The sequence below is a fragment of the Stegostoma tigrinum genome, chromosome 40 (genome assembly GCF_030684315.1).
Source record: "Stegostoma tigrinum isolate sSteTig4 chromosome 40, sSteTig4.hap1, whole genome shotgun sequence".
Classification (NCBI taxonomy): domain Eukaryota; kingdom Metazoa; phylum Chordata; class Chondrichthyes; order Orectolobiformes; family Stegostomatidae; genus Stegostoma; species Stegostoma tigrinum.
Window position 1 is genome coordinate 12,367,589 of NC_081393.1, and position 18,670 is coordinate 12,386,258.

At 41.0% G+C, this 18,670-nt stretch overlaps 1 protein-coding gene across 2 annotated transcripts in view; it reads left to right on the forward strand.

The window, feature by feature from the left end:
* Window positions 1-18,670, forward strand: part of LOC125448010 (pleckstrin homology domain-containing family A member 2-like) — a 98,341-nt gene that overhangs the window by 24,643 nt on the left and 55,028 nt on the right. For both annotated transcript variants that reach the window (XM_048522880.2, XM_048522881.2), the window contains exon 3: window positions 17,323-17,379. In XM_048522880.2, coding sequence (XP_048378837.1) covers window positions 17,323-17,379 — 57 coding nt within the window. The remainder of the gene's footprint in view (window positions 1-17,322; window positions 17,380-18,670) is intronic.

Sequence of the window (18,670 nt, forward strand, 5' to 3'; positions counted from 1 at the left end):
GGCCCTGGTAGAACCCAAACTGAGTTTCACTGAACAGGTTATTACGAAGCAAGTATTTCTTAATAGTACTGCTGATGATACCTTCCTTCACTTTAGTGATGATCAAGAGGAGAATGATGGGGCAGTAATTGTCCAGGTTTGATTTGTCCCTGTTTTTGTGATTAGGACATACTTGGGTAATTTTCCACATTTTCAGGTAAATGCCAGCATTGTAGCTGTACTGGAATAGCTTCATGAGGGGAGCGGCAAGTTCTGTAGCACAAGTCTTCAGTACTAATGCCGGAATGTTATCAGGGCTTGCAGCCTTTGTAGGATGCAGTGTCTCCAACTGTTTGTTGACATCACATGGAGTGAATCAAATTGGATGAAGAATAGTATTTGCAATGCCGGGGACCACCGGAGGAGGTCGAGATGGATCATCCAGTTGGCTCTTTTGACTGAACATTGCTGCGAATGCTTCAGCCTTATCTTTTGCACTGATATGCTCGTTCCATCATTGAGGATGAGGATACTTGTGGAACCTTCTCCTCTAGTGAGTTGTTTAATTGTCTACCAGCATTCATGTGTGGATGTGGTAGGGTTGCAGAGCATCGATCTGATACATTATTTGTGGGATTGCTTAGTTCTATCTATCACTTGCTGCTTATGTTGTTTAACGTGTTGTTTTAAGTCCTGTTTGGTAGCTTCTTCAGGTTGACACCTCATCTTCTCTGACATGCCCTCCTTCATTCCCCCAGCATTCCCAGTCTTCATTACTGCATGATTGGAGGCCACACCTTCATTTGTTTGGACCCAAATCTTTGGAATTTCTCCCTCATCCTTTCTCCTCTTTTCAGATGCTCTTGCAAGTCTGAAGGGTAGGCAATGCCTCATGGAATTATCACTAGACTATTAATCCAGAAATTTAACTAATGTTCTGGCAACCCACTTTCAAATCCCAACATGGTGGATGGTGGAATGTGAATTTAATAAAAAATCTGGAATTAAGATTCTAGTGCTGACCATGAAACCATTGTTGATCGTTAGGAAAAACCTATCTGATACATTAGTGCTCTTGAGGGAAGGAAATCTGTCACCTTTACCTGGTCTGGCCTACCTCTGATTCCAGACCCAAATCAATGTGGTTGACTCTTAACTGCCCTCCTGGACAATTAGGGATTGTCGATAAATGCTGGCCCATCTAGAGAAGGCTAGAGAAGTGAATTCAAAGACTTACCTCTTCAACCAAGCTTTTGGTCACGTCTTCTGGTTTTATTCCATGGTTCAGTGTCAAAGATATTAGGCCAAATGACCTGTTAAATTTACTTCGCTGATGTTCATGGCTGGGGAATCTTTTGAGATACGAAACGTCATGTCTCAATGTAAGCAGTTGTTCTGCTTCATGGAACAGCAGCCCAGATTTCCTCTCCTTTCTCCTGCTGAAATCATCGCAATATAAATTGTGTTGTACTCGGGACTAATTCAGGATATGTTCGGTCACATTCCATTGCATATATTCAAATAGAGAATCTTAATTAGGTTAAGACTGGGTAGTTTCATTCCTACATTTTTTCTGGCAGAAAAAGTCTTCTCAAGGCAAGACAAAATGCAAGACAAATTGCTAGCACCTCACTCCCCCTTGCCCCCACCAATCCCAAACCAATGTGGAGATATCAACGCCACACAGGTGAGATTTTCTGTACCCTGGGAAGACTGGAAGCATCCGTGACCCTGCCCTTGACCCAAGGCAAGATACTAAAAAAGATTAACTCTCCTTTTGCACAGAACTTGGATTCCTCATTCAAAAGCAAAATACTACAAGATGTTGGAAATCTGAAAGTAAAATCACAACAATGCTGGCAAAGCTCAGCAGATTGTGTAGCATGTGTGGATCAGAAGAGAGGTAATGTTTCAGGTCTGTGAACTTTGACCAGAACCATTTTGATGAAAGGTCATTGATCAGAAATATTAACACTGATATCAATATATTGGTTTGCACAAATTGTAAGGATAAACTCCGATGTTGTTCTCTTGTGATTAAATATCTTCTCTGGGGCAGCTTCACTTTTAATATTTTTGTTCAGAATTTGTCTGTCTTCTCAGCAAGTGTTTTTGATTGAGCTAAAATATCCCAAAAATACATGAATATTCAGAAGCAAATCCTCAGAATTAATCAGATCAAAAAAGTCTGGGTAAGAACTAGCGGGTAAGAAAAATGACCTATTTCTAAATTTACATTGTCACACCAGAGAGGTCTGCACCACTACCTCTTGTCTTAAATTAGGCCGTGCAAAAAGCAATAACATGATTGTAACAGAAGCCAAATTTGTGTCGTCAGAGCGTTATCTGACTTGTCTTTCTTTGGCCCGCTGACATATTGGTCGACACACTTCCAGTTAATCTGACTTTCTTTAAGATTATCTTTATCTGAAAAATAATATCAGTAGCAGTGCCAGAATGTGTCTTGTCTTTTTTCATCACTTCACTTTACCTCAGCCCCACCAATCCCCTGCAGATCACACCTTCCCCCACAAGAACTTGACTGAACAAAATATACCAAAGAACTGCAGGAGCTGGAAATCAGAAACAAAAACACAAATTGCTAGGAAGACTCAGCAGGTCTAGCAGCATTGTTACAGAGAAAACAGAGTTAATGTTTTGGGTCCAGTAATTCTTCTCAAACACATAAGGGTATGTTCCCAGCAATTTCTATTTTTGTTTAAGAGCTTGACTTAAATGTGGACAAAAACATTTCAAGGCTCTTCATATTTTTGTTTTAACATGGATGTCAAGCCAAACAAAGAGATATTAGAAGTGAGGGAGAGTGGGAAACCAGCAAAACTGCAGACTAGATTGAGAATGCAAGTGTCTAAATGCAAAGTTCAGGCTATATAAGGTTTGTGTGATTCAAGTGCAAATAGCCACATGGAATGATAATCCAAAACAGCACAATAAAAGGAATTTTGAAGAACTGCCTCAAACAAGAAGTTGAAAGCTTGCATAATATTCCTCATTACAATATATTCAGAGAAAATCAAACAGGAAGGAACAAAACGGTGTTGATGAAATGCATTAGTTAGCATAAGAGAGTACGTACTTGAGAGTTCAAAGTCAGAATCTTATTGGTTCAAATTGATGAACAAGGCAGGCGCATTGGCTGTATGCTCCAGGCCACCAAATGGGGGGCTGCAGTTAACTGGACATATTTGCAAGCACAAAAACAGAAGTTGCTGGAAAAAGTCAGCAGGTCTGGCAGCATCTGTGAAGAAAATGTTTGCAAGCAGGTTGTAGAGAGATACAAGAACTTTACCGATAATAAACTTTGATTGACATTATACAAATCGGGAAAAAAAGATTGATGCAAATAGGGGGAGAAATTTCTGAAATATAGGCAGGAACTTTTTTGATCAACGTGTTTCCAGCCTCAAAGGGAAAGGGGGCATTCTAGGGGATGAAGTCTCTTTCAATGGGAAAACGCTGGAAATGGGAATCACAAGGTCAGTCCATTTCACGGAGGTCTGAGAAAGGGCAAGGAAAATTTAAATGTGAACTCACTGAACTGGATGGGGGTTAATTTCAGTGAATGGAGAAGGAATTTGGCCCAATGGTTTGACAGGTAAAACAACACTGGGGTGTCTTTGCAGAGATATAGGTACTGATGTGACACATTCCCACAAAGGGAAAAAGGAAGGGCATCTAAAGTTCCTTAGATGTTTGAGGATATACTAATTAAAATGAAACAAAGAAATGAGTATTATAAGTAGGCAATTCAGTAGAAACAAAGGAACGTAGAAACTGAAGGAAAGTTGAAGAAGGAAATAGAGAGGCCAAACAGAATATATGGATGTAGATTTGTGGGTAACAAATCTGAAGCCTTTTCATAAGAATAAGAATTATTAAAATGTGTAGTTAAAGGAAAGCGAAGGAAGAATGGGAACCATAAACACCTTTCGGTGGAAGCAAAAGGCAGGCTGAGCTATTAAATGAGCAATAGTATATTCCTTTAATCAAGAGGATGCTATAAATAACAACTTAAAAAAAGGGTAGCTGGTAAATGGAAGACTTGAGAACAAGGGGGAACATATCTGAAGTCATTTGCAAAAGAAGCACATTGGATTGAAGAAGAAAACTTCTTCACTCAGCGAGTGGTTAGCATCCAAAAGGCACTATCTGTATTCTTGGTGGGGGCAAGTTCAATCGAAGCATCTAAGAGCATAAAACAATGTACATGTTTAAAAGGCAGGAGTGTGGCACAAAGTTATCATGGTAATTCTGAGAACCGGTACAAACATGATGGACTGAAAGGTCACCTTCTGCACTGCAATAATTCCGTGATCAATTAGGATGATAGTTTATCTTTTGGATTATTCACCAAAGCAAGGGTAGTAATTCTGGATAGAAAGTGAAAGGACTGTGGATGCTGTAAATCAAGAGCAGAAACACACGGTGCTGGAAAAGCTCTGGCAGGTCTGGCAGCATCTGTGAAGGAAAAAAGACTGAGTTAACATTTCAGATCCAGTGGCCCTTCCTCAGAACTGAGGGCAGCTAGGAAAACGGTTTATACGCAGAAGCTAGGTAGAGGGATGGGTTAAGGAGTAAATGATAAATGGAGATGGAGGCCAAAGAGAGAAAAGAGCAGTTGGATGGACAAAGGAGTTGATAACAATCTGGTTAGGAGGGTGAATAGCTGTTAATTGGGACTGTTAGTGAATAACAATGGGTAGTGTGTAACGGCAGACAATGTGATATGGGATGAACGGATGACTCTGTGGGGCCAAAATTGCTGAAGTGGTAGAAAGCATAGAGTAGTCCTTAATTGTTTCAGAGATAGTAGGAACTGCAGATGCTGGAGAATCTGAGATAGCGAAGTGTATTCAGAAAATTTCTGAAGAAGGTTCTAGACCCAAAATGTCAGCTTTCCTGCTCCTCTGGTGCTGCTTGGCCTGCTGTGTTCATCCAGCTCTTGTTATCTCAGTAGTCTTTAATTACTGTTTTCAGGCTAGAGGGAAATATGCAATCATGGATACAGTCAGCACAGTTTATATTTTACAAATCGGATACTCAGTCGAACAGGAACCAGAGAGGACGACGGCATCAGATGAGAGGAGGACGGGTACATAATGATGAAATGGCAGTTGAAATTCAACATCAGGAAGTGTGAAGTAATTCATGAGAAGAGTCAATATTAAGTAACATTTTCAAAGTGGGGAATGCAGGAACCTGGTCTGGTCTACATGTGACTCCAGACACATAGCAGTACGCTTGACTCTCAACTGCCCTCTGAAATGCCACTCAGTTCAAGGGTAGCTAGAGTTGAGCAATAAATGCTGGCCAGCGATATCCACATAAAAACAAAAATGGACAGAGGGTCACGCTGTGTTAACTCAAATCTGACTTTCTGATCAGAGTACTCTTTGAGTGATGTCTGGGCTGAGTACAGTCCTTTATGGAGCCAGTGTGATGAGACTCATGAAATTGGATTATAACTGTATCCTTCCATCTTGCCCAACAGTGAACTGTAATATTTTGAATATGTAGATTTATAAAAGTCACTTCCAAATGGATCTGAGTCTCTGTTAACGAAGAATACATTGGCTTGTATGGAGGCTTCTAAATTGTTTCTAATTTTGCTACAACTTCCTCCACCGCTCCGGCCATCCTCTTCAGAAGGCAAGACACATTTCCACAGCTCAGTATTTTCCTGAACGGCTTATTACTAATTTGAACTGGTGCCTGTGGATGCAGCTGTTGGTTCGATAAGACATGACAGCAAAATCCACATTTGCTTATGTGATAGAAATTTAACTCAAACAGTATTGCAAAATAGGCAATGGCAAATGGCTGGACATTTAACACTGGCAGCAGCAAAGAAAACTGGAAGTAGTGTAACACAGGCCACCAAGATAAGTTTTGCATTGCCCCTCACGTTTAGGCAAATTTACAGTGAAATAGTTGCGCGTACAATCACAAACACACAGTCTCAAACATTGATACACTGGTGCACAAGACAGACAGACACCTACAAACACGATTGAACTTGGCACATTGTTGATCTGTATGATTCAGTGGCACTTTAGATAACCATTTACTCACTGAGAATGGACTGTTGACAATGGGTTGCAGCAACTTAGTCCAGAGGTTCTGTTGTCACAAACTAACTTCTGCTGGTGAATGACATGGTGAATCCTATCATGGAGTAACTACTTTCGACTCATCTCATACATGAGGTGTAAGGAGAGGGTAGCAAGCTTGTCACTCAGTGAGATAGTTATGGTTCCAGTGTCCAATCCTGGGGACTTCAAGGCTTCCATCAAGGTAAAAACTCAGCTGGGGTGCCGAGGAGTGCTGCAGTCAAAACCAGTGGGTCCCAGATGACATACGAAACCAAGTCTCTATCCATTCTCTCAGGTGAAATTAAAGGATTCTATCGCGGTACTTTGAAGGAGAGCTGGGGAGGTCTTCTTGAGGTCGTGGCTAGTATTCATGCTTCAATCAACATCACCAAAATATATTTAATACAAGAGAGATCTCCCATTTGAGGGAGAGATGACTAGAATCTTCTTCTGTCAGAGGGCCATTAGCCTGAAGTTCTCTTCCCTGGAAAGCAGTGCATTTAAATATGTTTAACAAATTAAAATTGATTAGTTCAGTTCTGAGGAAGGGTCACTTGACCTGAAATGTTAATTCTGATTTCTCTCAACAGATGCTGCCAGATCTGCTGAGTTTTTCCAGCAATTTCTGTTTTTGTGTCACTAAGTATTAAGGCAGACCTCTCGCTACATTTTTGTTTGACAAGGGAGTCAAAGGGTATTGGGGAAAGTCAGAAGTGTAGAGACTTCACTCAGATCAACTGTAATCTTATTAATAGCAGAGTAGGGTCAGAGCCTACTTTTATTCCTAATTCTTATCAATGATAATGGTCTCATAATCAATCTTTTGTCAGGTATTGATCTACTCTGTGAGTTAGTTTATTTAACATAGTGAAACACTGATAAATTATGAATGAGACATTTCAGCAACCATCTGATTTGTGTGATTGAGCAGTTTGCAAACTCAGTGCAGCCAAATGCTAGGCAGAGTTGCATCATTGTGTCTACACAGCACATTCCTTAAAGATGAATCTGTTAAAGGCAAGGTGCACAAACAGTTATCTTATTGCTGCATGTTGGGGAATTCTGTTAGCAAATTGACTGCCATGTTTCCAACGTTACAAGAGTGACCGGGATTTCTGTGTCTTATTTCATCGGTCACTGATTTTCAAGGTCAGGTTATCTTCTCTTCAGTAAATGTTCTCTCAGGTTTGATATTTGAAATTTAATAGGATTTATACAAGCTTGGAGCGTGACAGACCTGCTGGTTTCATTGTTTTATGTCTCGAGACTTTCTAAAATAATGTTACATTAAGAGATAAAGCTGCTCTTGCTACTTTTTTTACATGTCCTGCAACATGCTTGCAATGAAAGCACCAATTGTATTTGACTGCCTCAGAACTGGAGAGAAACATTTTTGGTGTGTAACAATGGCTGCTCAAAGAAACACATTTTGTGTGAGTGACTAAAAGCCTGTCTTGTCCAAACACCAACTCAACCACCACAGTAGATAATTATAGGCCTGTGAAAGTACTCATAATCAGAATCAGTTTGCAAGCACATCCTATGTAGGAAAGCGGAATCTCATGTGATGAAAGCTGTTTGCTGTATCCTCTCTTTTAATGCTTGCTGTTCAGGATTCTAGCTTTGGAATGCTGAACATGCAGAGACCCCGCCATAATTTTCTGAAAAACTACTGTTTGAAGAAAGATGCTTGTGCTCAACACAGGTGCTTTGGGTATTATTGGCTCAGTACAATAAAACCCTTTGATCATGGGCGTGACCTTGTATTAGCTGATCTCCTCTGTGGCCACATCAGGAGGAATGAAATAGTTGAAGATTCCAATCCTAATCACCATTCTCGACCTTTTGGAAATTGTGTTCTCGTTAACTATTAGATGAAATCAGGGACCAAGAATGGTGGTGATTCCTCTTTTGCTCTGATAGCCAACTCCCATTCATTTCTTTGAAATCCAACATGTGAACATGGACAGAGTGCCAGCGACATTCTGACTCCTACTGACAAGTGGGGAACACACATCAACCCTCTCAAAAACATAGGACTAAATTCCAGCACAAAAAGGGAGGCATCACTAAATACCTTCACTAAGCAAAGTGCACAGTCTGTTTCCAGAGCGTTTGGGGGAATATTTTTCACAAAATTTTGGGTCACTAAGTTATAGTGGCACTGTTATTTCTATAGTCCAGACATCTGTCCAGCTGGCTGTCCTGTTCTATGATATGAATGGTGCTCAGTCCTGTTCCAAATCTGTAGCTTCTTTTTCTTTTAGCTTCAACTAGACTTAAAAATCAGATAACTGTTGGCAAGTGCGTATCATTCATAAATGGACTCTGAAGTGTTAATTTTATCACTGACATTCCTAGCAGTAGCAAAGAAATTTTCCCTTTGCCTTTATGAAACTGGAAGTTGAAACAAGAAGAGTTAATAAGTGTCAGGTGACAGAAAGCATTTTTTCGGGGATGACTCACTTGAACGGACCATGTTGAAATATAGGAGACGCAAATGGGATTGATTTCAGTGTCTGCCAGCACTCTTGACAGGTGAAACTAAATAATAATAGGTAAACTCCCTAAACTTTGGCTTAAGTCCGAGTATTGTTCACATTTGGAAACTACCTGTTCTAGCAATTCTCACACAGATTGAGAGCAGAGCTACTTTTCTCCTTACCTGGCACACTCATTTCACTATCAACAGCAAGTGGGCTCACATCCCAAATGTCACTTGAATCCTTCTGACTGGTGGAGACTTGCTTTTTTTTGATGGCCCTGGTCTGTTTGGGGGTGCTGAATTAGAACTCACTTTAATGCCTTCTGTCACATAACTCCTTCTCCTCAGAAGAATTAGCACTCCACTTTTTCTGCAATCTGCAGATTGGACTGAGCTGAATTTATTTCTATTGACATTCAGGATTTGAGCATAAGTGGCAAAGCCAGGATTTGATGTCCATTCCCCCATTTCTCTGGGAAGCTGGCGATGGTCTGTCTGCTTTTTTAGCCATTTGATACCTCACTCAGCCACTTCAGAGGGCAGTTAAGTGTCAGAATGTGGGTGAGGAATTAGATTCATACATCAGTAGTTTCCTTTCTCTGAAAGGCATCAGTGAATGGGCTGGGTTTCAAGTATATCCAAAGACTTCATAGACACTTTTTAATTAATAACCTTTGCAAGCTTTCATCTTTTTTGAATAACTAAATGAAATTCTCATACACCATGGTTAGATTCTTATCATTGTTCTGGACTTTATCATTTAGAACTCTGAATTACTCTTCCAGTAAGTGTAAAATAACTTCTATATTACCATATCTGGATTGTGTGGTGATGAGAAATTTCTTTGAGGAATGTAAGGGAGGATGTGGGGAAACCCTAGAGAAACACTTGCTTTTAATTTATGTATGTTGCTGAAGTTTCTGTGGAGTACCACAGTGGCATCAGATGTGGGCACATTGACACAACTCATTACTCAATGAGTTCCTAACTATGGTTTGAATGCCACTGGGAGGTAGCACTAAATGGTATTCTGCTGCCACCTCTCCTTAGACGATTAGTTGGGAATTCAAGTTGCCTACTAAGGCATCAGAGAGCTGATAGATCTAAAGTAGATCATCACAAAGAATCCATTTGAAGAGAAGGGGTGGCAATAGGGTGAAAAAAAAATTACCATTTATGGGATTTATTTCATTTATAAAGTACTGGATATCAACAGCTAAGAACAGGTTTTGATTTACTTTTCATGTTGAGATGAATTAAGTGTGGAATGAAAGATTAGCAGGCAGGAGTGTTTTCCTCAGTCCTGATAACTCGATCTGTAGTAGTTTTATGGATTATTCGCTGATCAATAACATTTTTTTAATAATTTTAAGATCCCCCCTTCCTTCACAGTTTTAAGTTGCACTTTGGCTGCTTGGGCAAATGACCACAATTTCTTGGTGAGAAGGTGGTGGCAGGCCATTCCAGGAGGCAAAACAATCAAGTGCAATCCTGCCCTCAAACTTTCTCAGGAGTTTAAGATAGACTCACATGTGACCGATAATAGAGCTCCAATATGAGTTCCATCCCAACTATCTCAGTGATGCATGCACAGCCCAAATCTCGCCCTTGTTACTGACGATCTATGGGAAAGTGCATGAACAAATGTTGATTTTGTCTGATACAGCATTTGTTTTGGATGAAGACTGAGCTTAGAAAGTTGATAGTTTTGCTATCATTTACTGGTGTACTCCCATTATGTACATTATGAGATGTTCCTATCATCCGCAAACCATTTCCACTCCCCCTCCCATTCTTTAGATGACATGTCCATCATGGGCCTCCTGCAGTGCCACATTGATGCCACCCGAAGGTTGCAGGAACAGCAACTCATATTCCGCTTGGGAATCCTGCAGCCCAACAGTATCAGTGTAGACTTCACAAGTTTCAAAATCTCCCCTTCCCCCACTGCATCCCAAAACCAGCCCAGCTCGTCCCCTCCCCCCACTGCAACCCACAACCAGCCCAGTTCTTCCCCTCCCCCCACTGCAAGACAAAACCAGCCCAGCCTGTCTCTGCTTCCCTAACCTGTTCCTCCTCTCACCCATCCCTTCCTCCCACCTCAAGCCGCACCTCCATTTCCTACCTACCACCTCATCCCGCCTCTTTGACCTGTCCGTCCTCCCTGGACTGACCTATCCCCTCCCTACCTCCCCACCTATACTCTCCTCTCTACTTATCATCTTTTCTCTCCATCTTCGGTCTGCCTCCCCCTCTCTCCCTATTTATTCCAGTTCCCTCACCCCATCCCCCTCTCTAATGAAGGGTCTAGGCCCAAAACGTCAGCTTTTGTGCTCCTGAGATGCTGCTTGGCCTGCTGTGTTCATCCAGCTTCACACTTTGTTATCTTGGATTCTCATTATCTTGGTTCCCATTATCACTGATCCAAATATTACTACTTCTTTTCCTCTTCACTCTGCTTCTGAAGTTACAGCAGTGTAGAACTTCCACTCAGGCTGAAATTGGCCCACCTGGCACAGAATGAATGCAGACCAGGGAAGAGGCAGGGGGAAGGGTTTGTGACAACACTTTGAGCAATGGATCTCATTTAAAAATCAAAACCATTATATCCGAGTCCCAGCCCTTCACTGCTGATGCTTTGAAGTGTCTGCTGCTGCATCTTCAAATGGCTTCATTTTTGCCTTTCAGCTCACTTAGACTTCCTGCTTTGTTTTAAAAGCTTCAACAATAGTTCCTGAACAGATTCTCAGGCCATCAGATCCATCTGTATTGTGTTTCAGGAAGTGGTTAAGAGATGTTATCCGAGCACATTTATTTTCTTTGTAGACTGTCAGCTGATCTCCAAAAGAATCATCTCTTGATCCAATGTAAATGTAACCCTCTTCCCCTGCTTGCACACATACAAACAAACACATACAGAGAGATAAAGGAATTAACTTCCACATTACCCAGGGTTACAGCACAATTGTGGGTAATGAGTAATTGTTCTGGTTGCAGCTGCAAACCTTGCCCTTTACTGTGGTTTCTAATCAGTTGAACAACTGAGGAATTTCTCCCCTTCTGCCAACATGTCATCATTTATGCCCAAGATAATTCAACACCTTTAGCAGACACAAATATTTTTGCTGCCATTGTTTAATCAAAATTATGCCTTTATGAGTCGAAAACAAATGAACGTTTGATTGATTTGCCCTTTGACATTGACCCTGATATTGCAAGCTCTGCTGGCAAGTGGCTGTGGGTGTGAGAGATTGCGTAGGATTCACAGAATCTCTACAATTTAAAAAGCTGCTGTCACAGAGTCTCGTCTGCAAGGAGGTGATGACATGGTGGTCTTATTGCTGGATGAGCATTTCAGAGACTCAGTTAATGGTCTGGGAACCCAGGTTTGGATCCCACTGTGGCAGATTGTGGAACTCACAAGCAATAAAAAACCTGGAATTAAATGTTTAATGATGACCATTGTCAATTGTTGTAAAAACTCATTGGGTTTATTCATGTCCTTCAGGGAAGGAAATCTGATGTCCTGACCTACATCTGGCCTCTGGACACTATTGTAATGCAGTTGATTCTCAACTGCCGTCTCAAATAATCTATCAAATTTGTATCCATTTGTAAAAAGTGTCTCATAAAAGGAATGAAACCGAACAGACCCCTGGCATCAACTTCTGCAGCAGATGCAACGTTGGCAGTGACTATCTCTGGGACTAGGTTCTGCAATTCCCCCCATTGTAGGTCAAACAGCAGCACATGGACTGCAACAGTTCAAGAAGGCAGCTCACCAACATATCCTGAAGGCAACTAGGGATAGTCAATAAATGCTGATCAGTCAGCAAACCACATGTCCTACAAACGAATTTAAACAATTTTTTTAAAAGTCCCAGCCCCACCCACACTGCAAAGTCATCCTCACTGTTATCTGGGTTTAGTGCCAAAATTGGAGGGTTGCCTCAGACTCTATCTTTGTGGCAGAAAATGTTGGAATATTGGACAACAGCTATGGACAAGGGAGGATGTAGGCAAAGCAACTGTTAAAAAAGAGCCCCAGCTTGTCCAGTCTCTCCTGGATGATATAATTTCTCACTTCTGATATTATTCTCCTAAGTCTTCATTTACACCTTTGATTGTTGCCACCATATAATTTTCATGAAGTGGTGCCAGAACTCTCTATAATATTTCAACTGTTGTCTTGTGAAGGTTCAGTAGGTGTCTAGGCTACCTCCTCTGTCTTTTGAATCTGCCCGAGTCATGGTATCTGATTGGTTTGTAGGAGCTTTTTTTTTGAAACCATTTACAGGATGAGGGTGGCGCTGACTCGGCAGTATTTAATGCCCAGCGCTAATTGCCCAGAGGGCAGTTAAGAGTCAATCATTGATGCAGTCCGGAGGGTCACATGTAGGCCAGACCAGGTAATAATGGCAATTTCCTTACCTAAAGGACATTAGTGAATTAAATGGGTTTTTCCTGACATTCGACAATGGATTCATGGTAATCATTAGACTGTTAATTCCTGGTTATTTTAAGTTCAGATTCCACCATCTGCATTTGTGAGATGAGAACCTGGTCCCCAGAACATTATCTGTGTTCCTGGATTAACAGTCCCAGCAATAGTGCCATTGGGCCATTGCCACACCATATACAAATGGTAATAATTCAGAAAGAATGAAACTGGCAGGTGTACAAAGTCATGAGTTGCCTCTTCAGATTCCGGTAACTCAAAAGAAGGAGAAGTACAGCAGAGGAACAGGCCCTTTGGCCCTCCAGGCCTGTGCTGATCACCATGCCCTAGCTAAACTGAAAAAAACAAACCTTCTGCCCTAATTCGGTACATATCCACTTATTCCCTCCTGATTGATGTAACATGCAGATGTCTCTTACATGTCACCAGTGTGCCTACTTCCACTACTTCTTCTGGCACTGCTTTCCAGGCTCCTACCACTCTCTGTGTGGAATAACTTCCTTCGCACATCTCACTTAAACATTCTCCCTCTCACCTTGAACCTGTGCACCTTTGTAATTGAAGCTTTAACACTGGGGAATAAAAAACCCTGACTATCCACCCTTTCTGTGTCTCTCATAATTTTGTAAACCTCTGTCAGGTCTCCTGTCAGCAACTATCTTTCCATTAAAAACAATCTCTGTCTTTTTAACCTTTCCTCGTGGCCAAGCCCTCAAAAGTGAGCAACATTCTGGTGAACCTTCTTTGCACTCTCTCCAAAGCTTCCATGCCCTTCTGGTAGTGTGGCTCCATGCATAACTTTTCTGCTTTCTCCTTGAGTGGGCCTACTCTTTCCCTTCTTCTTAGATGTTTTCTAATCAACAGTTCAGTTATTATATTCCTCTGGACCTGGTGGGATTTGAATCCTGGCTCTCCTGGCTCAGAGGTAGAGACATTATTCCTGCACCTTAAGGCCCCTGTGACAACTGCTGTATTTTTAAAATATGTCCAGAAATATTATCACAAAACTGAACGGCTGTTTTCCCATGATTTATTAGTCATCTGTTAACTACCCTCACTTAATCATGCGTGTTTCAACTGATTAATTTATATGGAAACCCCATTAACAACAACGTAATAAATCAAAGTTAAGGCAGAGAGGCAGAGGATTAAATCAAAATGGAGCTGGAAAAGGAGATAGAGAATCCATTCCCTGCAGCACGCACATTTCTGTTCAAGCATTGTAACCCCTGTCCAAAGCGCACAGTTTAAATTTTTACACATTGAACAAACTTAATGGGATAATTCTGCAAGTCAAGCCTTTGAATGAAAAAAGTATGGAAATAGACCATAAGACCGTAAGACAGAAGTGGAAGTAAGGCCATTGGGCCCATCAAGTCCACTCCGTCATTTAATCATGGCTTTTGGGCATCTCAACTCCACTTCCCTGCACTCTCCCCGTAGCCCTTGATTCTTTAATCTTTGAAACATTTCAAAGTTATGTGAGCTGGAGCACTGTGCACAATTCAGGGCATGACTTAAAGGAAGGATGTTGAAGCCTTGTGTAGGGTACTGAAGAGGATTACCAGGATGATCAACAGCAACCAACTGGTTCAAGAACAGCTTCTTCCCTACTGTTATTACACTGCTGAATGGACCTCTCTAACTTCAAGCAATGTTGATCTTGCTTTGTGCACCTCCTGTGCAGCCACAACCTTGAATGCTTCACTCTGTCTCAGCACCCTGTGACCTGTATGTCCTCCTTTGCTGTGATCTGCCTGTAGTGCTCACAAACCAAAGCATTTCACTGTACCTAGGTCCATGTGACTACAAAAAATCAAATCAGGATGACAGAAAAGATAAGGGAACTCATTCATTTTGAGAGATTGAACAATTTGGGATTGTACTGCTTATTTTCCAGAAGTTTAATGAAAGATCTCATACAGATCTTCAAAATCATAAAGAGCTCTGACAGATCAAGCAAGAATAACTATTTCCTCTGGCGTGTTCGTTACTAAATGGGTTACAGATTTAAAGCCATTGTCAAAGGAACAAATGAGGAGCTGAGGAGTAATTGTTTTGCAGAGAATATTGTTAAGATCTGGAATGCACTTCACGAAAGACTGATAGAATCATGTTCCAAAAGACTTTTCAAAAGCATTGGGGCATTTACTTTGTTTCAGGTATGGATTAAATGCTGTGATGTGGGACTTAATTGGATTCTATCAAAGAGGTACAACAGGCTCAATGGTCTCTTTGTGTGCTGTGAGGTTTTATGGTTGTAATAAAGTGGAGACAGAAAATGGCACTGGAACAAATATTAAAAATATGCAGTGTCAACCTATTACCTATGGCTGCATGCAGTTCTTTCAGCTAGTACTGGGTGGGGTAGTTTGCACAGGAAATACTCCCCACAGATCTTCCTCCTTGTTTAACCTTTATCTCATTTTGAATCTGTTCTAATTGAGGGCATCTATTTGTGCTCTTTGTTTTCTAAAAAGTATTACATTGCAAATAGGGAAAAACAATTCTTTCAAAGAGCATAATAATATCACACTTCATGCCCAGTGGTTTCACTGACAAACACAAACCCATGCAGGCAAAAACAGGACAGTTGATTTGATTCATCTCACTCGACTTGCAAAATTGCAAAGAGAAGAAAAGCTTGCATCTTTTACAGTGCCTTCCACATTGTGAGGACAAGCTAAATCCCTTCACAACCCATAAACTACTTTGAAAGGGAAAAGCTTTGAGTGGATTGCACTGTGTTAATCAGAACAAATCAAGCACAACTTTGAGCAATTGCAGTAAGGCGAATAAACTGCTTTTGAACATACTCCCAATCTGGTAGTAAATTTGTTTCCTTACAGCAATGAGACACTCACAACCAAAATAGTGGGCACAAAACCTGTTATTTTTGTGTTTGCTGCGGCTCAGCTTGTGGCACTTTCACTTCTGAATCCGAAGGTTGAGAGATCACGTACCAATCCTGACAGCTGAGCACAAAAATCCAGACACCAAAAAAGCAGACACTCCGACACAGTTTTGAGGGAGTACTGCATTATCAGACCTACCACCTCTAAGGTGAAACATTAAATCATGGCTCTGTCTACACCCCCCAGGGGGGTGTGAAAGGTCCTACAGCACTTGCTTTGAAGCAGCAAAGAAGACGAATCCCACTTGGTCAATATTTGTCCCGCAGCCAATATGCCTCTAAACTGTTCCTATTCATATACCCACCCAGATGCCTTCTAAATGTTGTAATTGTACCTGCCTCCATCAGTTCCCCTGTCAGCTCGTTCCATACATGGACCATTCTAGGAGAAAAAGCTGTCCCTCAAGTCCTTTTTAAATTTTTCCCCTCTCACGCTAAACCTGTGCCCTCTGATTTTGAACTTCCCCACTCCAGGAAGAAGTCCTTGGCTATTCACCCTATCCATGTCTCTTTTTATTTTATAAAGGTCACCCCTCAGCCTCCAACACTCCAGTGAAAAAAATGCCCCAGCCTGCTCAGCCTTTGCCAATAATTCAAACCCTTCAGTCCCAGCAACATCCTTACAAATCTTTTCTGAACACTTTCAAGTTTCACAAAATCTTTCCTGTCGTGGAGAGACCAGAATTGAATGCATTATTCTAAAAGTGACCTTGCCAATTGGCTCCCCTTCATGTTGATCTGGTTAACTAAGTTAATTGAAGTGTGAAAGCTCTGTGCATAAAGGATGATTGGGTCCTTTTCACTGCTTTATTTTGGGACCTGCTGAAAATTCACTGAAGTGTTTCCTGTATTATAATCATGATGGTATTTGGAAAAGTACATAACTGGCTGGAACATGCTTTGGGATGTCCTCAGGTCATGAAAGGTGCTAAATAAATGCAAATATTTTCATCACCTACCACAAGTGCAAGGTGGTTGCACTATTTGTGTATAAACTGTAACCACAACACAAGAACTGAGGCTTATTTGGATTGAATTAAAACTCAATGCTTTCCTATTGGTTGCTTCTGTTCTTTGCTCATTCCTAAGCAGTATTTGATAAGCAATCAGTATCTTTCATGTACTCGGAGACAATTTCGAGGGCTGCTGAGAAGTACAGAGTTTGCTCTGTGCTGGGACTCGTTAAAACACCCCAGCACAGAGATATCACAGAAACAAGGAGAGAGAGAGTGTTGCTTGTTTCAATTTGTCATTAATAACTTACAGCGGATCCTTACGCCAAGCTTGAGTCGAAAATACAGCTCTTTATGCAAAATGTATGAACTCAGACAGGAATAATTATCTAATAATGTGTTTTCTTGTTTGCTTTCAGAATCTACCACCTGGAACCCAATGTGTAGGCAGCCTGCAGTTACCTTACATCTCCAAGGTATTTTGTCTCTCTTGCTTGCAGAAAAATAATCATATTACATACACCAAAATGAATGGCAACCCCAAAGGGAAAGAAAATTCGACTGGTTTTAAAATGCAGTGCAGTTAGCGATGAGGGGTTCTCGTACAGAGCTGTGGCAGCAGTGGAAACTTGGCCTTGTTGCCTAATTGTTAACTGTTTAGGTTATGGGATGACCAGCTCCCTTTAAGTGACACTCTTCCTCGGACTGTACAATGGCCCCTATTATCTTTTCAGAGACTGTAAAACATCAGTAAATTGACTTTTCCATCAGTGGTTCTTTCATCATCAGCCAACAACAGTAATGACATTCATAGAGGCACTCACAACAATTAGGGAAACAAAAGAGTATTCTTTATAATGGATTGCAAACCCCTGCCATGAGTGCCCAGTTGGATAGGAAAGCATTGCTTTACAGGTGTGGATTGGGAAGATTATCCCTCTGCTGTTGCTGTGACATTGTAGCTTCAGGGTGTAACTGCAGCATGTGCAAAGAGTGGTACTGTGACATGTGTAACATGTGGCATAATGTCACCAACCCTATTTAATATTGAAGTCCTCTCATTATAACTGATTATAATTTAGATAATCCATAAAGCGATTGCATCGTGTTCAACAAGAATTACAGTCAACTAACTGTGAGAGTGAAATTCTTTTCACCAGTAGCTTTAGCAAATAAGTCTGCACCTAAGTAAATCCATTTAAAGGTTATGTGATTCCAACACATCCCCCAAAATGTTAAACTGAATTGGAAGACGTCACTGGGACTTAGAATGAGTTATGTTTTTAGCTCCCACCCCATCAATCTCTTCTCTCTTCTCACGAAAAGAAGTAGCTCCTTTGGATGGAAGTTCAGTAGCCCGTTGCTATTTCTTGTAATTGTGAATTCTGCCTGTGTGAGCCATAGCAGACAGGTTGCTGTTTGAGAAAGAAGGAAAGGACTTGTAATTATGTAGAACATGTCACCATAGCCAGTGAAACATTTATGTTAGTCTTTGTTGCAATGTGAAATGTGGCAGCCCATTTATGCAAATCTCTGGCAAACAGCAACGTGGTCATGGTTGGGCCATGTTTTAATAATACTAATTAAAATATAGATATTTGCAAGGTCAGCAGGATAAGTTCTCTGCTGTTTATTGAAATAGTGCATGTGATCCTTTACATCCCTTTGAGAGGGCAGCACCTCTGACCAGATGACATTTTCTTGGTGTGAGATTGGAGCCTCAGTAGGAGATTTCTGTCTTTAAGATTCTGGAGAATGATTTGAATT